Source organism: Mustelus asterias, chromosome 29 (genome assembly GCF_964213995.1).
Source record: "Mustelus asterias chromosome 29, sMusAst1.hap1.1, whole genome shotgun sequence".
Taxonomy (NCBI): Eukaryota; Metazoa; Chordata; class Chondrichthyes; order Carcharhiniformes; family Triakidae; genus Mustelus; species Mustelus asterias.
Genome location: NC_135829.1, coordinates 12414520 through 12437264, shown reverse-complemented (window position 1 = coordinate 12437264; position 22745 = coordinate 12414520). Strand labels below are relative to the sequence as shown.

The following is a 22745-nucleotide window of genomic DNA, read 5'->3' as shown; positions in this document are numbered from 1 at the left end:
CTCAGACTGTGACCCCTGGTTCTGGACTCCCCCACCATTGGGAACATCCTTCCTGTATCTACCCTGTCCAGTCCTGGAAAATTTTCTAAGTCTCTGAGGTTTTCCCTCATTCATCTGAACTCCAGCGAAAACAATCCTAACCTCGTCAATCTCTCCTCACGCATCAGTCCCGCCGGAATCAGCCTGATAAACCTTCACTGCACTCCCTCAAGAGCAAGAACATCCTTCCTCAGAAAAGGAGACCAAAACTGTACACAATACTCTAGGTGTGGCCTCACCAAGGCCCTGTATAATTGCAACAACACATCCCTGCTCCTGTATTCGAAACCTCTCGCAATGAAGGCCAACATGCCATTTGCCTTCTTTACCGCTTGCTGCACCTGCATGCTTACCTTCAGTGACTGGTGCACAAGGACACCCAGGTCCCGCTGCACTCTCCCCTCTCCCAATTTACAGCCATTCAGGTAGTAATCTGCCGCCTTGTTTTCACTTCCCAAGTGAATAACCTCACACTTATCCAAATTATATTGCATCTGCAATTATATTGATTTGCCCACTCGCCCAACCTGTCCAGATCATTCTGAAGGATCTCTGCATCCCCGTCACCGTTCACCCTCCCACCCAGCTTGGTATCATCTGCAAACTTTGCGATGTTACATTTTGTTCCCTCATCCAAATCATTAATATACCAGAGAGAATTCATAATGGGCACAGCTACTCCTCCTCAAGACAGTTACTCTGAAGATCCTGCATGCATGTGATGTGGAGGTGACAGTGCAATTGATGAATACTTCCACGCTCCTTATCTGCTGGGACCAGATATTAGGCATCTGTTCCATTTCCAGATATATGCACTTGTTAAATGAGGTTCATGCCAAGAGCATAAAAAAATGACCTTTTCTTTGCCGTATGTCGAAAGTATTTAATTTTCGAGCAGCGTAGTCTACCTTGCTGAGGATCACAAAAGAAAATCAACAGAAAAGGTGTTGCAATCATGATTAATCATTGCATTCGATAAGCAAGCTTCAAAGTTTCTCCCTTTGCAGGTACATGATGTACTTGATAAGCATTATTATTTTATTTATTATTCTCTTGCTCTTTTGGGTCTCAGACGCTTTGCAGTGTTATCTTTCTGTGACAGGAAATAATGAAATGAAGGCGCACAGTTGAAATGACAAAGATTGCTGTCACACGTTGAGGAATACCATTTGGAAAAAAGCAGAGCAGTTCCACTGCTGCGCTTCCTTAGAAATGAATCCTCACTGCCATCAAGTCTTTTACAAATCAAACCATCATGGAAAAGCATTGAATTGTCCTTTAATTCTCCCCCTCCCCAACTTCGATCTGTTTCTTTAGGCACTGTGAATATTTTCCTTCAAATCATGGAATAGAATCCGTACAGTGCAGAAAGAGGCAATTCGGCCCATCGAGTCTGCACCGACCACAATCCCACCCAGGCCCTATCCCCGTAACCCCATGCATTTACCCTAGCTAGTCCCCCTGACACTGAACCTGGCCAATCCACCTAACCTGCATATCTTTGGACTGTGGGATGTAAACACTAAATGTGAACACTAATATAGAATCATAGAATCCCTACTGTGCAGAAGGAGGCCATTCGGCCCATCATGTTTGCACCGACTACAATCCCACCCAGGCCCTATTCCCATAACCCCACATATTTACCCTGCTAATCCTCTGACAATAACCATGGCCAATCCACCTAACCTGCACATGGTTGGACTGTGGGAGGAAACCAGAGCACCCAGAGGAAACCCTCGCAAACATGGGGAGAATGTGCAAACTCCACATTAATTACGCAAGGCCGGAATTGAATTGTAATGGGGCAATGCCACTGCCCTAGTAATATAGAGACCCAGCTTAATGGTCTGGGGGCATGACTTCCAATCCCATCATGGCTACATGGTGGTACAGTGGTTAGCACTGCTGCCTCACAGCGCCAGGGACCCGGGTTCAATTCCAGCCTCGGGTGACTGTCTGTGTGCAGTTTGCACGTTCTCACTGTGTCTGCGTGGGTTTCCTCCGGGTGCTCCAGTTTCCTTCCACAGTCTGAAAGATGTGCTGGTTAGGCGGATTGGCCATGATAAATTGCCCCTTAATGCCAAAGATGTGTAGGTTGGGTGGATTAGATGGTAAAAATGTGTGGGGTTATGGGGATAGGACAGGAGAGAGGGCCTGGGTGTCAGAGAGTCAGTGCAGACTCGATGGGCCAAATGGCCTCCTTCTGCACTGGAGGGATTCTATGGCAGCTGGTGGAATTTAAAACCAATGAATATTAATACATCTGAGCTGAATGTCACAGTGCCAGTGACCTTGAAGCTATTATCAATTGTTAAAAACTCATCTGGTTTGCCAATACCCTTCAAGGAACGAAATCTGGCCTTCGTGTTATTCCAGATCCACAGTCACGTGGTTGAGTTTTACCGGCCCTCTGAAATGGTCTCACAATCCCAAGCCATCCAGCTCAAGGGCAATTAGGGATCAGCAACAAATGTTGGTTTTGCGAGCGACACCCACATCTCAAAGAATATTATTTTTAAAATAAGAGGAAAGTTGACAGGGAACTTGACAGTGTGATGTTGGGAAACTGAATTAATCATAGAATACAATGCCAATCGGCTCATCGAGGCTGCACCGACTCTCCGAAAGAGCATCCAACCCTTTCCCGTAACCCTACCTAGTTATCCCGCTTATCTACGCCTCTTGCGACACTCAGGGGCAATTTAGCCTGGCCAATCTACCTAACCCGCACATCTTTGGACTGTGGGAGGAAACCGGAGCACCCGGAGGAAACCCACGCAGACACGGGGAGAACGTGCAGACTCCACACAGACAGTGACCCAAGGCCGGAATTGAACTTGGGTCTCTGGAGCTGTGAGGCAGCAGTGCTGCCCCACTGTTCAAGGACAGAGCATGGGGCTCCTTGATTGGCGACCAATTTGGTCCTTAATCAGTGAGTTCATATTCATGCAGGCCTCCCTCAATTGCCTGGTTAAAATCATCACAGTCTCAAAGCTCTTTACAGCTAATGAAACAGTGCCGTCATTGCTATAATGTAGGAAATGCAATAGCCAATTTACACACAGCAAGCTCCAACAATAAGCAATTCCAGAGTAGCCCTGTTCTTGTGGTATTGACTCAGGATAAATATTGGTCAAGACATCAACAATAATGCCATGGATCTTTTACATGCACCCCAACAGATCGTTGAGGTTTAATGGCGGCACAGTGGTTCGCACTGCTGCCTCACTGCGCCAGGGTCCCAGGTTCGATTCCCATCTTGGGTCACTGTCTGCGTGGAGTTTGCACATTCTCCCCGTGCCTGCGTGGGTTTCCTCCGGGTGCTCCGGTTTCCTCCCACAGTCTGAAAGACGTGCTGGTTCGGTGCATTGGCCGTGCTAAATTCTCCCTCAGTGTACCCGAACAGGCACCAGAGTGTGGCGACTCGGGGATTTTCACAGTAACTTCATTGCAGTGTGAATGTAAGTCTACTTGTGACACTAATGAATAAACTAACATTTCATCCAATAAAAAAAACAACATTTCTGACTGCAGCACTCCCTCAGTACCACACTGGCGTGCCAACCTTGCTTTTTTTGTGCTCAGATCCTGGAATGAGATATGAACCCAAAACTTGCAACTCAGAAATAAGTGTCATCCTAAATGAGTTACAGCTGACACTGTGGGCAGTTTTTACTTCAGGCGATGGGGGTTTGACTGGAGCGCCAACAAGAGACGCCTCCCTCACCTGTCAGATCCACCGGCACTCCTGGTTCTGACTTTGTAGTCTTTGAAGCAATCGAGGAGTGGAATAAAGTTTGTAAATAAAGGGAACCTGATGAAGGGACACCGGCCCCCGAGGAGTTAATTCAGTGTGTCCTGCTGTGCTCAGGGTCCAGGCTGGCAGGCCAAGGAGTGTGGGGACTGAGATGACCTCAGGAGTCAGGATATTTAATGTGCCAATGGTGCCCACTAAGGAGGAACCCTACCTTGTGTCCACTGGGCAGCGAAAGCTGTTCGGAAAACCCCAGAGGTGGTGGGATGAGCCTCTTTAATGTCCATTAAGTGGCCACTTAAGGGGCCTCAGTTGTCTCACAAGCTGCCCGACATCTCCACCGTCCATTGTGACGGCTGGGGTGGGCACGGTACCCATGGCATTTTACACTCCCACTGACCCCATCAACCTGCCACTTGGGGGGCTATCAAAATCCAACCCATGATTTCCTATAACCTCATCACCAGCATTCCAACCAAGGGAAAAAGGCCAATCCACCTAACCTGCACATCTTCGAACAGTAAGGGCAATTTAGCATGGCCAATCCACCTAACCTACACACCTTTGGATACTAAGGGACAATTTACCATGGCTAACCTACACATCTTTGGACACTAAGGGGCAATTTAACATGGCCAATCCAACGACCCAACACATCTTTGGACGCTAAGGGACAATTTACTATGGCCAACCTACCTAACCTACACACGTTTGGACACTAAGGGGCAATTTAGAATGGCCAATCCACCTAATCTACACATCTTTGGACACTAAGGGGTAATTTAGCATGGCCAATCCACCTAATCTACACACCTTTGGATACTAAGGGCCAATTTACCATGGCCAACCTACCTAACCTACACATCTTTGGACACTAAGGGGCAATTTAGCATGGCCAATCCACCCAACCTGCACACTTTTAGACCAGGGGACAACCTTTTGTTTTGTAAAACACTTTTTACAACCTTAGGATATGTCAAAGTGCTTTGTGGCCAGTGAATTGTGTCTTTAGTGTAGTCACTGTCAGGGCAGGTGGTGGTGTTGTCACTGGATTAGTGATCCAGGTTCGAATCCCACCACGGTGGATGGTGAAAGTTGAATTCAATAAAAAAAAATTGGAATTAAAAAGTCTAATGGTGAACACAAAACCATTGTTGATTGTCGGAAAAACCCACCTGGTTCACTAATGTCCTTTTAGGGAAGGAAATCTGCCATCCTTACCTGGTCTGGGCTATGTGTTACTGCAGATCTGCAGCAATGTGTTCACTCTTAACTACCCTAAGAAATTGTCTCGCAAGCCACTCAGTTCAAGAGCAATTAGTGATGGGCAATGAATGCTGTCCGAGCAATGCCCACATCCCGTAAATAACTTCTTAAAAAAATAAGGAAACCTGGCAGTCAATTTGTGCACAGCAAGATCCCACAAATAGCAATGAGATTATGACCTGGTAATCTGCTTAGTGATGTTCATTGAAGGGTAAATGTTTGCATGGACACTGAAGCAATTGTTCTTTGAATAGGAAACGTTGGATTTCTTACATCACTTGAAAGGACAGTCTTGGTTTCGCAATTCATCCAGGAAATCGCACCTCTGACAATGCAGCACTCTATCTGTTTGATACTTGAGTTCAGCCTGGAGCTTTAGGCTCATGTCTCTGAAGAAGGAGCTGGACCCATAACTTTCTGACTCGGAGTCAGCCATAGCTGACAAGTGCCACGTAAATCCAGATTCTAAAAATTCCTGTGGTATAACTGACTGCTGAGGAGTGCATTAGAGCTGCCGGGGCTGTTTGAACCTTGGCTTTGCTCTTCATAAAACCATAGAGACCCTACAGTGCAGAAGGAGGCCATTCAACCCAATGATTCTGCATCGACTCTCCAAAAGGGCATCTCACCCAGACATGCCCATGTAACCCCACACATTTCCCATGGCCAATCTACCTAACCTGCACATCTTTGGACACTAAGGGGCAATTTAACATGGCTATTCCACTAACCTGCACATCTTTGGATGCTAAGGGGCAATTTAGCATAGCTAATCCACCTAATTTAGACATCTTTTGGATGCTAAGGGGCAATTTGGCATGGCCAATCCAGCTAACTTGCACATTTTTGGATACTAAGGGGCAATTCAACATAGCTAATTCACCAAACCTCGACATCTTTAGGACACTCGTGCAATTTAGCACGGCTAATCCAGCTAACCTACACATCTATGGACACTAAGGGGCAATTTAGCATGGCCAATCCACCTAAACTGCACATGTTTGGATGCTAAGGGGCAATTTAGCATGGCCAATCCACCTAACCTACACATCATTAGAGAAAACCAGAGCACCCACGGAGACACAGGGAGAATGTGCAAACTCCACGCAGATCGTCACCCGAGGCCGCAATTGAACCCGGGTCCCTGGCGTTGTGAGGCCGCAGTGCTCACTACATTAGCTAACTTCTTTAACCCAAAGAGTGAAAAGACTATGGAACTCACTACCACAGTGAGTGGCTGAAATAAATAATATAAATGCGTCTGAGGGGAAGCTAGTCAGGGGAGAAGGGGAGTAGAGGGTTGCAATGATTTAGATAAAGCAAGACAGAAGGTAACTCAAATAGAATAGAAAAGCAGGCATGAAGTGATGGGGCCGAATGAACCTATGTTGTACTGTATGTTCCATCTGACCTTAATTAATAATGATGCTATGATTATGGATATTGATGTATCACAATAAGTACTCAGTTTGAGAACATTGGTCGTGTAAATTGTTGGGAAGAAGAAATGATGAGTGCTTTAAAGTCTTTCTATGCATCGCTTAAAAGATATAAACAGATGAAGCATCCTTCTGTCTGCCTGGTAACTAGTGGCCTTTTGTTTATGTTGATACAGTGGGACACCCTAAATTACGTTGGATAATTCATTGATGGATCTCCTTACGTCTCGCTGCCCACGCTAAAAGCTCTCCAGTATAACCTAGAGCTTTCTTAGGACAGCGTTGTAACCATGACATTATCTGACAGAACAGCAGAGCCATTCCTCAGGGCTAAACATAAGTGAATATTAATGGTGTCACAGGCAGCATCAGGTATTCCAATCAATCAATGACGTCCTTGAAATCCTTGCACCTTTGAACCCAAAAGGTCGTTCTATTTCCCTGACTCAGTGTGCTTGAATACCAGTACTCTGAACTGAGTGAATCAGACAAGTGAATTTAATTTAAAAAATGCATGTTGGATTGTCTCCTGAAAATTGTTCTTATCTGCAAATGTATTATCATTCATTGATTGTCCAATCAATAAAAGGCCTATCTCAACAGAAACTAACAAATTATACCATTTTGTCTGATTGGACAGATCTTCCACATGACCTACGACCTGGCAAGCGCAGTGGTGCGGATTGTTAACCTCATTGGGATGATGTTGTTGCTCTGTCACTGGGATGGCTGTCTCCAGTTCCTGGTCCCCATGCTGCAGGAATTCCCAGCGGATTGCTGGGTGTCTCTCAACAACATGGTGGTGAGTAGCCCTCGCGACGCAAGGAAAAATAGGCGTCCACCTCGCGCAGTCGCATCTCCAACCTTCATCTGATGATGGAGTACGGCATGCTTGACTTCATTGGCCGGCGCATCGAGTTGTCAAGTTACGTTACAGCTGTATAAAACTTTAGTTGGGCCGCATTTGGAATATTGCGTGCAGTTCTGGCCGCCACGCTACCAGAAGGATGTGGATGCTTTGGAGAGGGTGCAAAGAAGGTGAACCAGGATGTTGCCTGGTCTGGAGGGTTTCACTGGAAAGATGGAGGCTGAGGGGAGACCTGATAGAAGTCTGCAAAATTATGAGAGGCATAAGCAGGGTGATTAGTCAGAGGCTTTTTCCCAGGATGTAAGTGTCAATTACAAGGTGGCACAGGTTTAATCTGAAAGGGGGAAAGTTTTGGGGAGATGTGCGGGGAAAGGGTTTTCACACAGAAGGTGGTGGGTGCCTGCAACGCGGTGCCAGTGGAGGTGCTGGGAGCAGGCACATTAGCAATGTTCAAGGTGGCACAGTGGCACAGTAGTTAGCACTGCTGCCTCACAGTGCCAGGGACCCGGGTTCGATTCCCGACTTGGGTCACTGCCTGTGTGGAGTTTGCACATCCTCCTCGTGCCTGCATGGGTTTCCTCCGGGTGCTCCGGTTTCCTCCCACAGTCCAAGGATGTGTGGGTTAGGTGCATTGACCATGCTAAATTGTCCCTTATTGTCCCGGGATGCGTAGGTTAGAGGGAGTAGTGGGGCAAATATGTAGGGTTATGGTGATAGGGCCTGGGTGGGATTGTTGTCGGTGCCGACTCGATGGGCCGAATGGCCTCCTTCTGTACTGTAGGGATTCTATGGTGATAAGGCCGGTCCAGTCAAAAGTCTAATGGCAGCAGGGAAGAGGCTGTTCTTGAGGAGTCTGGTCAGAGTAGGGAGGGGAAACACTGTTCCCACTGGTGGAAGGATTGAGCACGAGAGGGCACAGATTGAAGTTAATTTGGCTAAAGCAGCAATGGAGACATGAGGAGAAAGTTAGGGAGCAGTTAAGATCTGGAATGCGATGCCTCAGGGTGTGGTGGCGTGAGATGCAGTTGAGACTTTGAAGACGGAATTGGATTGTTGTCTGTGAAAAGGAAGGATGTGTCTGTGGGGAGAAGGACTGAGGGAGACACTAAAGGAATACTCATTCTGAGAGCTGGTACAGCCACAATAGGCCGAATGGCCTCATTCTCAGCTGTAATTCTGTAATTCTGTGTTGCAATCAATTTATGAGCAGACAGAGCAATGTCACTTAAACATGTGAAGTATTCTTCTGCTTGTGTCCCTGACAATAGCAATGGTCGAGTGGTATTATTTCGAGACCAATAAGCTATGGAATTCCCTCCCTACACCTCTCCAACTCACTTTCCTCCTCCAGGACATCACTTGTGACCTATCTTTTTGCCCTTTATGGTTATCTGACCTCATTATCTCCTTATGTTTCTCAGTTGCATACCTCATTTTATAATGCTTCTGTGCCGTGATGTGAGATGTTTCACAATGTTAAAGGAGCTAGATAGAGGGGAGGCGATGGCCTAGTGGTTTTGTCGCTAGACTATTAATCCAGAAACTCAACTAATGTTCTGAGGACCCGGGTTCGAATCCCGCCACTGCAGATGGTGGAATTTGAATTCAATAAAAAAAAATATCTGGAATTAAGAATCTACTGATGACCATGAAACCATTGTCGTAAAAACCCATCTGGTTCACTAATGTCCCTTTAGGGAAGGAAATCTGCCGTCCTTACCTGGTCTGGCCTACATGTGACTCCAGAGCCACAGCAATGTGGTTGACTCTCAACTGCCCTCCAAGGGAAACTAAGGATGGGCAATAAATGCTGGCCAACCAGTGATTTCCCATGTCCCACAAATGAATAAAAAACACATGAACGTCATGAGTTATCCTCACATTGGGTAAGACCAGAACCATAGAACTAGAAAGTCATAGAATCTCTACAGTGCAGAAGCAGGCCATTCATCCCATTGAATTAGCACCGACTCTCTGACAGTGCATCTTACCCAGACCCTATCCCCGTAATCCCAATTATTTGGGATTAACCTATAGATCTTGGGACTCTAAGAGGCCATTTAGCATGGCCAATCCACCTAACCTGTATGTCTTTGGACACTAAGGGGCAATTCAGCATGGCCAATCCACCTAACCTGCACATCTTTGGACACTAAGGGGCAATTCAGCATGGCCAATCCACCTAACCTGCACATCTTTGGACATTAAGGGGCAATTTAACATGGCCAATCCACCTAACCTGCACATCTTTGGACACGAAGGGGCAATTCAGCATGGCCAATCCACCTAACCTGCACATCTTTGGACTGTGAGAGGAAACCGTAGCATCTGGGTGAATCCACACAGACAGCCACCCCGAGGCCGGAATTGAACCCGGGGTCCCTGGCGCTGTGAAGCGGCAGTGCCAACCACTGTGCCACCATGCCGCCCTGAATGGATCTACGTTTGTCTCACTACCTTGGGTAAAATCTCCAAAATTGAAACAGCGCTCTCAGAATTTCATTTTCTAAGCTTGGAGGTTAATTTAATCGTTTTGAAGTTGTGAAATATTAGGGTGAGAAATGGAACGCTGGTATGCAAAGTTTTTTTTTATGTACGAGAAAATGTAATTGGGGTTAAATATGATAGTTCACCCCTCCAAAAAACACAAGCAAAGGGGTGGCAATATTTGATAACGCTACGCCTGTTGATTGCTATGCAGACACGTGGAAATTGAGTGTTGCATACTCATTATAATGGTTTCTGCTGCAGTGGGTTCAAAGTGTGTTCTTCATTTGCTGCATAAATCAGCAGAGGGCCCCATAAGAGATACCTGCTAGCACTACCCTGCTCTAAGGAGGATATTATTAAACTGGAAAGAGTGCAAAAAAGATTTACCAGGATGGTATGGTGGGCATTAGCTATGAGGAGATGTTGGACAAACTTGGTTTGTTCTCACTGCAACGATGGAGGTTGAGGGGCGACCTGATAGAAGTCTACAAGATTATGAGGGGCATGGACAGAGTGGATAGTCAGAAGCTTTTTCCCAGGGTGGAAGAGTCAATTACTAGGGGGCATAAGTTTAAGGGGCGAGGTTTAAAGGAGATGTACGAGGCAAGCTTTTTACACAGAGGGTGGTGGGTGCCTGGAACTCGCTGCCGGGGAAGGTCGTGGAAGCAGGTACGATAGTGAGTTTGAAGGGGCATCTGGACAAATGCATGAATAGGATGGGAATGGAGGGATATGGTCCCCGGAAGGTTAGGGGGTTTTAATTCAGACGGGCAGCATGGTCGGTGCAGGCTTGGAGGGCCGAAGGGCCTGTTCCTGATCTGTAATTTTCTTTGTTCTTTGTTACTGGGACTGGAAGGTTTGAATTATAAGGAGAGGCTGGATAGGCTGGCACTTTTTTTCCCTGGAGCGTAGGAGGAAGAGGGGTGACCTTATAGAGGTTCATAGAAGCATAGAAACAAGAAGCAGGAGTAGGCCTTTCGGCCCTTCGAGCCTGCTGCGCCATCCATTTTGATCATGGCTGATCATCGAATTCAATATCCTGATCCCCCCTTGCCCCCCATTTCCCATTGATCCCTTTAGCCCCAAGAGCAAAGGTCCGTGACGCTCATCTTCAAATTTCAGATTGCTTAGACATTCATTCCCTCCACACTGATGCAGCACTTAAAAAATGCACTGCTGCAACTCACCAAGGCTCCTTTGATGCACAAGGACAGCAGATGCTCGGGAACACCACCACCTGCACATTCCCCTCCAAGCCGCACACCAGAGTTGGAAATATATCACCCATTCCTTCACAGTTGCTGGGAGCAGCTGGTTTGAGCAGAAGACTTTAAGTCCTTGAAGTCAGGAGAAGTCCTTCTGCTCCTATCACATCACTCCTTGGTAGAAATTTGCAAGTTGAAACAGCTACGGAAAGTGTCAAACACTTGTAGAATCTTATCAGAGTAGATCAATCAGTATCTAAGGTGTCAGTAGTTGACAGGCCCTAGAAATACTTGTTCTTAGGCTGTCACTCGGGAAGGAGGATGACTTGCTTCCAGTTCCAGTCTGATAGGTTCTGAGATGGCTGAAAAGTCTAATTCACCATCTACAAACTCCGCCACATGTGGAACAGGAGATCCTTGCTCTGCTGGGTAGATGATTTGTTTGGAGGCTGGTGTGCTCCTTCTGATGTCTTGACTGCACGTCCCCAAAGAAGTCTCCCAACATGTTCAGTGCCTTCTGGAACAAGCCTTCTCCATTTTGATTGGTCATAAGTCAGAGTTTCCCATGAATCGGGGGCAGATCATAGAACAGAATCCCGACAGTGCAGAAGGGGGCCATTTGGCCCAAGGGCCTGCATGACAACAATCCTACCCAGGCACTAACCCTGCCACCCCATTATTTATCCTGCTAGTTCCCCTGACATTCGGGGACAATTTAGCATGGCCAATCCACCTAACCTGCGCATCTTTGGACACTAAGGGGCAATTTAGCATGGCCAATCCACCTAATAGGCACATCATTGGACACTAAGGGGCAATTTAGCACGGCCAATCCATGTAACCCGCGCATTTTTGGACTGTGGGAGGAAACCGGAGCACCCGGAGGAAACCCACGCAGACACAGGGAGAACGTGTAAACTCCATTCAGACAGTCACCCAAGTCTGGAATTGAACCCGGATCTCTGGCGCGGTGAGGCAGCAGTGCTAACCACTGTGCCACCATACTGCCTTGGGGTAATGAGGGGAGTGGGGGGGGGGGGGGTGCTATCTACAGCTGAACATGTGTTCAACCAGGTGGGGTTAACGGAGGAAGAGCTTTGGACTCTAAAATGGCTGCAGTGGTGCGGAATGAGTGTAAAGTAAAAGTAAAGTCTCCATAGTCCCAGATGGCCATAGGCTGCTCTCCCCTTTGAGGAGGAGAACTGACTGGTGGCGATTTAACCAGAGGCTCACCACACCTCCGGCAAGGGGCAAGATTGAGAAGGTGGGGCCTTCATGAATAACCTCAGCTGGTAGAGGAATTGAACCCATGCTGTTGGCATCGCTCTGCATACAACCTGCCTGGTCTGCATACCTTGGATAAATCACCAACCCCTGGCTGGCACATTAACCGCTGTGATATCCTGCATGATTTGTAGCAGAGGTGGTTCCAATGTGGCACCCGTAGCACCCCAGATTACTGGTGCCAAACTTCCTAGTGAGTCTTAATTAATTAATTAATTATTGTCACAGGTAGGCTTACATTAACACTGCAATGAAGTTACTGTGAAAATCCCCTCGTCGCCACACTCCAGCGCCTGTTCGGGTGCACTGAGGGAGAATTTAGCATGGCCAATGCATTCAACCAGCACGTCTTTCAGACTGTGGGAGGAAAGTGGAGGAAACCCACGCAGACACGAGGACTCCGCACAAACAGCGATCCAATCCAGGAATCGAACCCGGGTCCCTGGCGCTGTGAGGCAGCAGCGCTAACCACTGTACAGCATGAACAGTCTGCGCTCGCCTGCAGGGCGGTGTTTAAGTCTTGTTCCTGCTTGGTGCACTTCCAGGAACTCGGAATCCTCGAAAGTTCTCCAATTCATCCTGTTTGCGCTGATGTTCCATTAGCTGTGCTGTGACATTAACCAAACTGCCTGCTAATGATCCTGTTATTCACTCCACTGCGAGGCAGCTTTCATATCATTTTATTTGTCCTCCTGACAGAATCTCGATAAGAAGTCAGAAAGTGGGGGAGATAATGACCACTGACAGCCTGTCATTTGCAGTGGACGAACTGGCTGCTTCTCATAGCACTCAATCAATCCCGCATTCCTTTACCCTTATCAATACATTAAGTGCATCTTCAAGGTGCTGGGAGATTCTAAGAATACAAAGTCTAAGTACTACAGTAACACCTTCTGGATGATAAACAAAGCACTATTTGCTCCCAGATAATAGACTCGATTTATGCATCACCGCACACATTTTATTTAGTCACCGACATCACTAAACATAGTTTATCGGAGGCAAAAGGTCATGGGTTCAAGTCTTTGGATCTGACCACAGATTCTAGCCTTCTGCGACAATGAATTCCACTGATTCACCATCCTCTGGCTGAAGAAATTCCTCCTCATCTCAGTTCTAAAGGGTCGTCCCTTTACTCTGAGGTTGTGCCCTCCGATCCGAGTTTCCCCTACTAATGGAAATATCTTCCCCACGTCCACTCTATCCAGGCCTTTCAGTATTCTGTAAGTTTCAATGAGATTCCCCCCCCCACCCCCACCTCATCCTTCTAAACTCCATCGAGTACAGACCCAGAGTTCTCAAACGCTCCTCATGCATCAAGCTTTTCAGTCCAGGGGTCATAATGGGCGGCACGGTGCCACAGTGGTTGGCACTGCTGCCTCATAGTGCCAGGGACGCTGGGTTCGATTCCAGCCTTGGGTCACTGTCTGTGTGGCGTTTGCACGTTCTCCCCGTGTCTGTGTGGGTTTCCTCCCATAGTCCAAAGATGTGTGGGTTAGGTTGATTGGCCATGCTAAATTGCCCCTTAGTGTCAAGGGGATTAGTAGGGTAAATACGTGGGTTGCAGGGATAAGGCCTGAGTGGGATTGTTGCTGAAGGCTCGATGGGCCGAATGGTCACCTTCTGTAGTGTAGGCATTCTATGGTTCTCATGAACCTCCTCTGGACCCTCTCTAAGACCATAGGAAGCACCTGAGATCATAAGAGCATATAGAAAATTTGAAATAGCAGTGGGATAGGCCATTCGGCCCATCGCATATGGGGCACCATTCAATAGGATCATGGCTCATCTGATTGGTGGCCTTAACAGCACTTTCCTGCCTCTTCCCCATAACCCTTGACTACCTAATCCATCTAACTCAGCCTTGAATATATTCAATGACCCAGGCCTCCAAGTGGCAGCACAGGTGGAGAGGGTGGTGAAGAAGGCATATGGCATGCTTGCCTTTATTGGACGGGGCATAGAATATAAAAGTTGGCATATGATGTTGCGGCTGTGTAGAACGTTGGTTAGGCCACATTTGGAATACTGCGTCCAGTTCTGGTCGCCACACTACCAGAAGGACGTGGAGGCTTTGGAGAGAGTACAGAAAAGGTTTACCAGGATGTCGCCTGGTATGGAGGGTCTTAGCTATGAGGAGAGATTGGGTAAACTGGGGTTGTTCTCCCTGGAAAGACGGAGGATGAGGGGTGACCTAATAGAGGTGTATAAAATTATGAAGGGCATAGATAGGGTGAACAGTGGGAAGCTTTTTCCCAGGTCGGTGGTGACGAGCACAAGGGGTCACAGGTTCAAGGTGAGGGGGGCAATGTGCAACACAGATGTCAGGGGGACGTATTTTACACAGAGGGTGGTGGGGGCCTGGAATGCACTCCCAAGCAAGGTGATTGAGGCGGACACGCTGGGATCGTTTAAGACTTATCTAGATAGCCACATGAACAGACTGGGAATAGAGGGATACAAATGAATGGTCAAGTTGGGCACTTGAGCGGCGCACACTTGGAGGGCCGAAGGGCCTGTTCCTGTGTTGTATGGTTCTTTGTTCCACTGCTCCCTGTGGTAGGGAATTGCAAAGGCCAGTCACCCTCTGGGAAAAGGAATTCTCCTTTCCTCTGTCTTAAATGGAGACCCAGTATTGTGAAACGATACTCCGAGATCGAGATTCCCCCATGAGAGGAAACATCCTGCAGGGTCCATTCATTCCTTTGAATAGGCGAGGGCAGCGCCGGTACCAATTTTAAAATGAATTTCTTTTATTGAACAAAATTTAACATTACAAAGCGAAAAGAAAGAGAAAAGTTGGGGCAGGCTTTTACTGTCAGCCCTGTACAAACAAACATGCACTGAGATGCATTGAACTCGAAAACAAAACTGCCAGCTGAACACACAGTTCCAAACTATATGTTAGTTCTTATCTCATTATTGTGAGTCTCCGTCGCAGTCTGTCTCTTTCTGGCAAACACAAGTTTTGCAGCTGTTATTACCAAAACTTGTTTTGCTTGCTGTGTACTTTTCAGGTATGCGGTCAATTTTTAGCTAACCCAGCATGCCTTCTGAGTTTTAAAATGTAGTCAATTTTTTAAGCTTAGCAGAGTTAGTTGCTTAGGCAGAAATATCTTAAAATGAAGTCTTTGCGTAGACTGAAGCAAACAGAGCTCAGCATACACGTCGGATCTCTCACATCTGGGTGGCACTGTGGTTAGCACTGCTGCGATTAGCACTGCTGGTATTTGCTACCAAATAAACCTGTTGGACTTTAACCTGGTGTTGTGAGACTTCTTACTGGCCTCACAGCGCCAGGGACCCGAGTTCGATTCCCGGATTGGGTCACTGTCTGTGTGGAGTTTGCGAGTTCTCCCCGTGTCTGCGTGGGTTTCCTCCGGGTGCTCCGGTTTCCCCCCACAGTCCAGAAATATGCAGGTTAGGTTGATTGGCCAGGCTAAATTGTTCCTTATAGTGTTAGGGGGATTGGTAGGGTAAATGTGTGAGGTAGCGGGAATGGGGGCCTGGGTGGGATTGTTGTCGGTGCAGACTCGATGGGCCAAATGGCCTCCTTCTGCACTGTAGGGATTCTAAGTATTCTATGTCTTATCCTCCCAGAGCCTATGCTGTCAACCCCTCAACAATCAGGGCAGGCGGACACTGTGGTTATCGCATTAGAGGTGCACAATGTGTAACATGTGTCTCTGTAAATAAAAGCTTTTATGTGTGTAAGGATTATGCTGCAGTTACATCCTCCACCATCTGGCTATCTGAATTTATTTTTTATTCATCGTGGGACCTGGGCGTCGCTGGCGAGCCAGCATTTATTGCCCATCCATAGTTGCTCTTGAACTGAATGGCTTGCTAGGCCATTTCATAGGGGCAGTTGAGAGGGTAGGACCTGGGTGGGATTGTGGTCAGTGCACTTGATGGACCAAATGGTCTCCTCCTGCACTGTAGGGATTCTATGATTACACCCTCCAGAATCAAAGGGAGTAAGGGCGTATGGTAGGGAGGTGGAGTTGCTTTTCATTCATGGGGCATGGACACCGCTGTCTGGCCAGCATTTATTACCCATCCCTAGTTGCCCTTGAGAAGGTGGCGGTGAGCGATTGATACAACTGAGAGGCTTGCAAGGCCATTTCAGAGGGCAGTTGAGAGTCAACCACATTGCTGTGGCTCTGGGGTCACATGTCGGCCAGACCGGGTAAGGATGGCAGATTTCCTTCCCTAAAGGACATTAGTGAACCAGATGGGTTTTTCTGACAATCGACAATGGTTTCATGGTCATCAGTAGATTCTTAATTCCAGATATTTTTTTTTGAATTCAAATTCCATCATCTGCCCTGGTGGGATTCGAACCCGGGTCCCCAGAACAATAGCTGAGCTTCTAGATTCATAGTCTAGCGATGGTTGCCTCATTACAGGAAGGATATGGAATAGATTGAAAAGGTGCAGAGGAGATTTACAAGGATGTTGCCTGGATTGAGTGGCATGCCTTATGAGGATAGGCTGAGGGAGTTCGGTCTTTTCTCCTTGGAGAGACGTAGGATGAGAGGAGACCTAATAGAGGCATATAAGATGTTGAGAGGCATAGATCGGGTGGATTCTCAGAGGCTTTTTCCCAGGGTGGAAATGGCTGCTATGAGAGGACACAGGTTTAAGGTACTGGGGGGTAGGTACAGGGGAAATGTTAGGGGGAAGTTTTTCACACAGAGGGTGGTGGGCGAGTGGAATCGGCTGCCATCAGTGGTGGTGGAGGCAAACTCAATAGGGTCTTTTAAGAGACTCCTGGATGAGTACATGGGACTTAATAGGATGGAGGGTTATAGGTAGGCCTAAAAGGTAGAGATATGTTCGGCACAACTTGTGGGGCCGAAGGGCCTGTTTTGTGCTGTAGTTTTTCTATGTTTCTATAATACCACTGGGCCATCGCCTCCCACATTCATAATGCATATCGACGTTCCATCATCATTGTTGGATCAAAGTCCTTTCATTGTCTGTCGAGCAGCATTGTGGAGGTCCCTTCCAGTGGTTCTAGAAGAAAACAACACCTTCACCTCGATGGGCCGAAAGGTCTCCTTCTGCACTGTAGGATTCTATGGTTCACCTTCTCAAGGGCAGCAAGAAAAGACCAATGAATGCCAGATCCCCAGAGTGAATTTTTAAAAAAAAGCACGAATAAGGGTCTGCTGAGGGAAGTGAGCCAGTGGGAGAAAGAAACCACGTTGGATTAGCTAGCTTGGAACGGCACGGTGGTACAGTGGTTAGCACCATTGCCTCACAGTGCCAGGGTCCCGGGTTCGATTCCCGGCTTGGGTCACTGTCCGTGTGGAGTCTGCACATTCTCCCCGTGCCTGTGGGGGTTTCCTCCGAGTGCTCCGGTTTCCCCCCACAATGCAAAGGTGTGCAGGTTAGGTGCATTGGCCATGCTAAATTCTCCCTCGGTGTACCCGAACAGACAACGGGGTGTGGCGACTAGGGGATTTTCACAGTAACTTCATTGCAGTGTTAATGTAAGCCTACTTGTGACACTAATAAAAAAACTTCACTTCTTACTTTAAAGGTATGGGGTTTGAGGCCCGGTTCCTGTTTGTACCAGTTTGGGGCGGCACGGTGACACAGTGGTTAGCACTGCTGCCTCACAGCGCCAGGGATCCAGGTTCAATTCCGACTTCGGGTCACTGTCTGTGTGGAGTTTGCACATTCTCCCCATGTCTGCGTGGGTTTCCTCCGGGTGCTCCGGTTTCCTCCCACAGTCCAAAGGTGTGCGGGTTAGGTTGATTGGCCATGATAAATTGATCCTAGTGTCAGGGGGTTAGCAAGATAAATATGTGGGGTATAGGGAATAGGGCCTGGGTGGGATTGTGGGGTCGGTGCAGACTCGATGGGCCAAGTGGCCTCCTTCTGCACTGTAGGGATTCTATGAAGTGTCAGCAATTTCCCTGAGCTGCTTCTGCGTGAGTGTGCGGCAGGAGGAGGGTGAACGCAGCGTTTGCTTACACGAGCCGCCACAGACGATCGCTGCCACCTGCCCAGAGCACGGCTGGAGAAAAGCGGTGACTCATCCCCGATAGCACAAAGGCAAGTGCGAGGTCAGAGAAGAGAGAAGGGGCTGGGCCAGAGACCGTTGTCGTCAGCATGCCTGTGCAAGGCGATCTTGTGCAGAGAGATGATTTCACTGAGGGGCAGCAGGCAGAGGAGAAAGAGGAGGAGGCCGACAAAAGATCCTTCAGCAATTGTGACGGTTATGGTAGAGGGGTGAAAACAGAGGCCATTGTTGAAAGTGCTCTGACATCACTAAAACGGGACACAAAAGAATTTCATGCAAACTTGTTTGTGACTAAGATCGCACAGTGGAATTCTCACCTGAAGGTCAGATAATGACAACCCTTGTGCTGATTTTTCTCCTCCCCCCCCCCCCCCCCCCCCCCCCCCCCCCAAATAAAATACCCTTCGCCTAACCTCAGGAAACACCTGAGAGCAATTAGCCTGTGGGAATAATCAATGTCCATTAAAGGGACAGGAGTAGGTCATTTAGCCCCCTTCATCTCCTTCCACGTTCCCCTGATTTGATTTTTGATTTATTATTGCCACACGTATTGGGGAAGTATTGGCCGGAACTCTCCGGCTGTTCACGCCGGCGGGATTCTCCGATCCCGCCGGCAGCGCATCCCAGCCCCGCGGGTTTCCCGCCGGAGTGGGGCGACGTCAGTTGGAATTCCCATTGGCAGCGGCGAGGCCAGAGAATTCCGCCGCTAGCAAACAACGCGCCACCTCCCGCTGGCGGGAAACATGCAACTGGGAGGCCGGAGAATCTGACCCGCTGTTTCCTGAGCACTGTACAGACAAAACATACTGTTCATAGAGTACATAAGGGAGAAGGAAAGCAGAGGATGCAGAATGTAGTGTTACTATGCAGACAAAGCATACTGTTCATAGAGTACGTAGGGGAGAAGGAAAGGAGAGGGTGCAGAATGTAGTGTTACCATGCAAACAAAGCATACTGCTCATAGTGTACGTAGGGGAGAAGGAAAGGAGAGGGTGCAGAATGAAGTGTTGTAGTCATAGCTAGGGTGTAGAGACAGATCAGCTTATTGTATGGTAAGTCCATTCAGAAATCTGATGGCAGCAGGGAAGAAGCTGTTCTTGAGTTGTTTGGTGCATGACCTCAGACTTTTGTATCTTTTTCCCGATGGAAGAAAGAGGAAGAGAGAATGTCCGGGGTGCGCGGGGTCCTTAATTATGCTGGCTGCTTTTCTGAGGCAGCGGGAAGTGTAGATGGGGTCAATGGATGGGAGTCTCCATTGACTCTGTCTACACTTCCCGCTGCCTTGGAAATATAGCCAGCACAATCAAGGACCCCACGCACTCCGGACATACTCTCTTCCACCTTCTTTCGGTTTGTGTGATGGACTGGGCTACGTTCCCAACCCATTGCAGTTTCTTGCGGTCTTGGTCAGAGCAGGAGCCAGACCAAGCTGTGAAACATCTGGAAAGGATGCTTTCTATGGTGTATCTGTAAAGATTAGTGACAGTCATAGTGGGCATGACGAATTTCCTCAGCATTGTACATTCGGTGACTTGTCACCTTGTTCCCATCTGCCTGGTTTCACCCCACATCCCTTAATACTTCTGGTTAACCAACATTTATCACTCCCAGATTGAAGATTGGCTGACAAAATTGGAAGAGAGTTCCAAATATCGAAAGGAACCAACTCGAAAGTGCCTGGGCCTGGACTTTATGATCTCCTTGCACCCCCGCACCCCCCCCCCCCCCCCGCCCGCCCCCCCCTGCCAATGCCAGCAACCTGGACTGCAGCAATGGTGCCTCCAATCAATAACTTATGTCTTTGTAGACTGCCCCCTGAAAAACTTCAGCAGTTGGCACAGAGACTCCATTTTTTTACTCATTCATGGGACATGGGCATCGCTGGCTGGCCAGCATTTATTGCCCATCCCTCGTTGCTCTTGGAGGGCAGTTGAGAGTCAACCACATTGCTGTGGCTCTGGAGTCACGTGTAAGCCAGACCAGGTAAGGACGGCAGATTTCCTTTTCTAAAAGACATTGGTGAACCAGATGAGTTATTCTGACAATCGACAATGGTTTTATGGTCGTCAGTAGATTTTTAATTCCAGATTTTTTTTATTGAGTTCAAATTCCACCATCTGCCGTGGCGGGATTTGAACCCGGCTCCCCAGAACATTTAACTGAGTTTTTGGATTAATAGTCTAGCAATAATACCACTAGGCCATCGCCTCCACTATGGAAGCCATTGCCTGGCTTGGTACTCACTGCACACACTTATAACAATATTGGGTCCTGGGCTTACTCATCCAGGCTGATTCCGGAGATGGCGGGACTGATATATGAGGAGAGATTGACAAGGTTAGGATTGTTTTTGCTGGAGTTCAGATGAATGAGGGGGGATCTCATAGAGACTTATAAAATTCTAACAGGACTAGACAGGGTAGATGCAGGGAGGATGTTCCCGATGGTGGGGGAGTCCAGAACCAGGGGGTCACAGTCTGAGGATTCAGGGTAGACCATTTAAAGTTAAAGTTAAAAGTTTATTTATTAGTCACAAGTAAGGCTTACATTAACACTGCAATGAAGTTACTGTGAAATTCCGCTAGTCGCCACACTCCGGCACCTGTTTGGGTCAATGCACCTAACCAGCACGTCTTTCAGACTGTGGGAGGAAACCAGAACACCCAGAGGAAACCCACACAGACACGGGGAGAACATGCAAACTCCACACGGACAGTGACCCAAGCCGGGAATCGAACCCGGGTCCGTGGCGCTGTGAGGCAGCAGTGCTAACCACTGTGCCATCATGCTGGGACGGAGGTGAGGGGACATTTCTTCACCAAAGGGTGGTGAGCCTGTGGAATTCATTACCACAGGAAGTAGTTGATGGCGAAACATTGGATGTATTCAAGAGGCAGCTGGATATAGCACTTGGGGCGAATGGGATCAAAGGTTATGGGGAGAAAGCAGGATTAGGCTATTGAGTTGGATGATCAGCCATGATCGTGATGAAAGGCGGAGCAGGCTCGAAGGGCCAAATGGCCTCCTCCTGCTCCTATCTTCTATGTTTCTATCCTTACCACTGCTGACTCCAACCTACCCTCCCTGCACCCCATTCTCCACTCCCCATCCACCCCTCTGCCATGGCGTGTTTTGCTAGGCACCCTTCCATTGGCTGGTGGTGGGGGATCTTCTGGTCCTGTGTTTGACCCCCATCTCTCGCCAAAAGGGCACACCCAGTGGAGGAAGACCGTTGGCAGGACCAGGTGATCCCGCTGGTGAGAATGGCCAGAAAATTCTGGCCTATAGTTTCTGTCTAGCCGTAGAATTGGACATGGCCTTTCGCGAGAGAGCAGAGATACGAAAGGGTCCAGAGGGGCAATGTTTTCACACAGAGGGTGGCGAGTGTCTGGAACAAAGTTGCCAGAGGCAGTAGTAGAGGTGGGTACAATTTTGTCTTTTAAAAAGCGTTTAGACAGTTACATGGGCAAGACGGGTATAGAGGGATATGGGCCAAATGCGGGCAACTGGGACTAGCTTAGGGGTTTAAAAAAAAAAGTGGCAGCATGGACAAGTTGGGCCGAAGGGCTTGTTTCCATGCTGTAAACCTCTATAACTCTATGAGAAAACAGTCCCCAGTTTGCTGTGAGCAATGCCAACTGACATCCGCTGAAATCATTGTATTATTTCAGGACGGGATGAAGTGAGAGACTATTATTTAATGCTTTGAAACATCAATGGAAATAATGCATCATGTCAGAGCATAAATTCATCAATTTATTGTATTTAGAGACTTGTTGCCCACTTGTCATATTAAGATGTAACTGCGAGGGAAAGTATGTAATATGTACAGAGGAAATGCATCCAAAGGCGGTTTGCTCGCAAGTGATAAATATTAAAGTGGAAAATGATAATTAATGCCATGAAGGATTTGACAGAGCACTGGCTTTATGGAAAATTTATGGCCTGTGCTTCAGGCAGAACCATGTACTGAATGGTGCAGTTAAAAATGCAGTCGGCAGAAAGCCAAAAAAATGGTTTAAATAAATCAACACATTTGCAAAACCCTTTCCGTCTGTGCAAGGAGCTGGCTCAATATTTTACTCCCATGTACAATGGCAGCTGCCAACAAGGGTTTGGGGTTCGGTGCGTAAGAATGTGTTAAAGGGTATACAACAATATAGCAATCCCTACAGTGCAGAAGGAGGCCATTCGGCCCATCAAGTCTGTACCGACCACAATCCCACCCAGGCCCTATTCCTATAACCCCACCTAACCGGCACATCTTTGGACACTAAGGGGCAATCTAGCATGGCCAATCCACCTAACCGGCACATCTTTGGACACTAAGGGGCAATTTAGCATGGCCAATCCACCTAACCTG

General features: G+C 47.8%; 1 protein-coding gene across 1 annotated transcript in view; it reads left to right on the top strand.

Moving 5' to 3' along the window:
* LOC144480410 (potassium/sodium hyperpolarization-activated cyclic nucleotide-gated channel 4-like) overlaps nucleotides 1–22745 on the top strand; it is a 385148-nt gene that overhangs the window by 172206 nt on the left and 190197 nt on the right. Inside the window, exon 3 of the mRNA XM_078199817.1 lies at nucleotides 7142–7303. Coding sequence (XP_078055943.1) covers nucleotides 7142–7303 — 162 coding nt within the window. The remainder of the gene's footprint in view (nucleotides 1–7141; nucleotides 7304–22745) is intronic.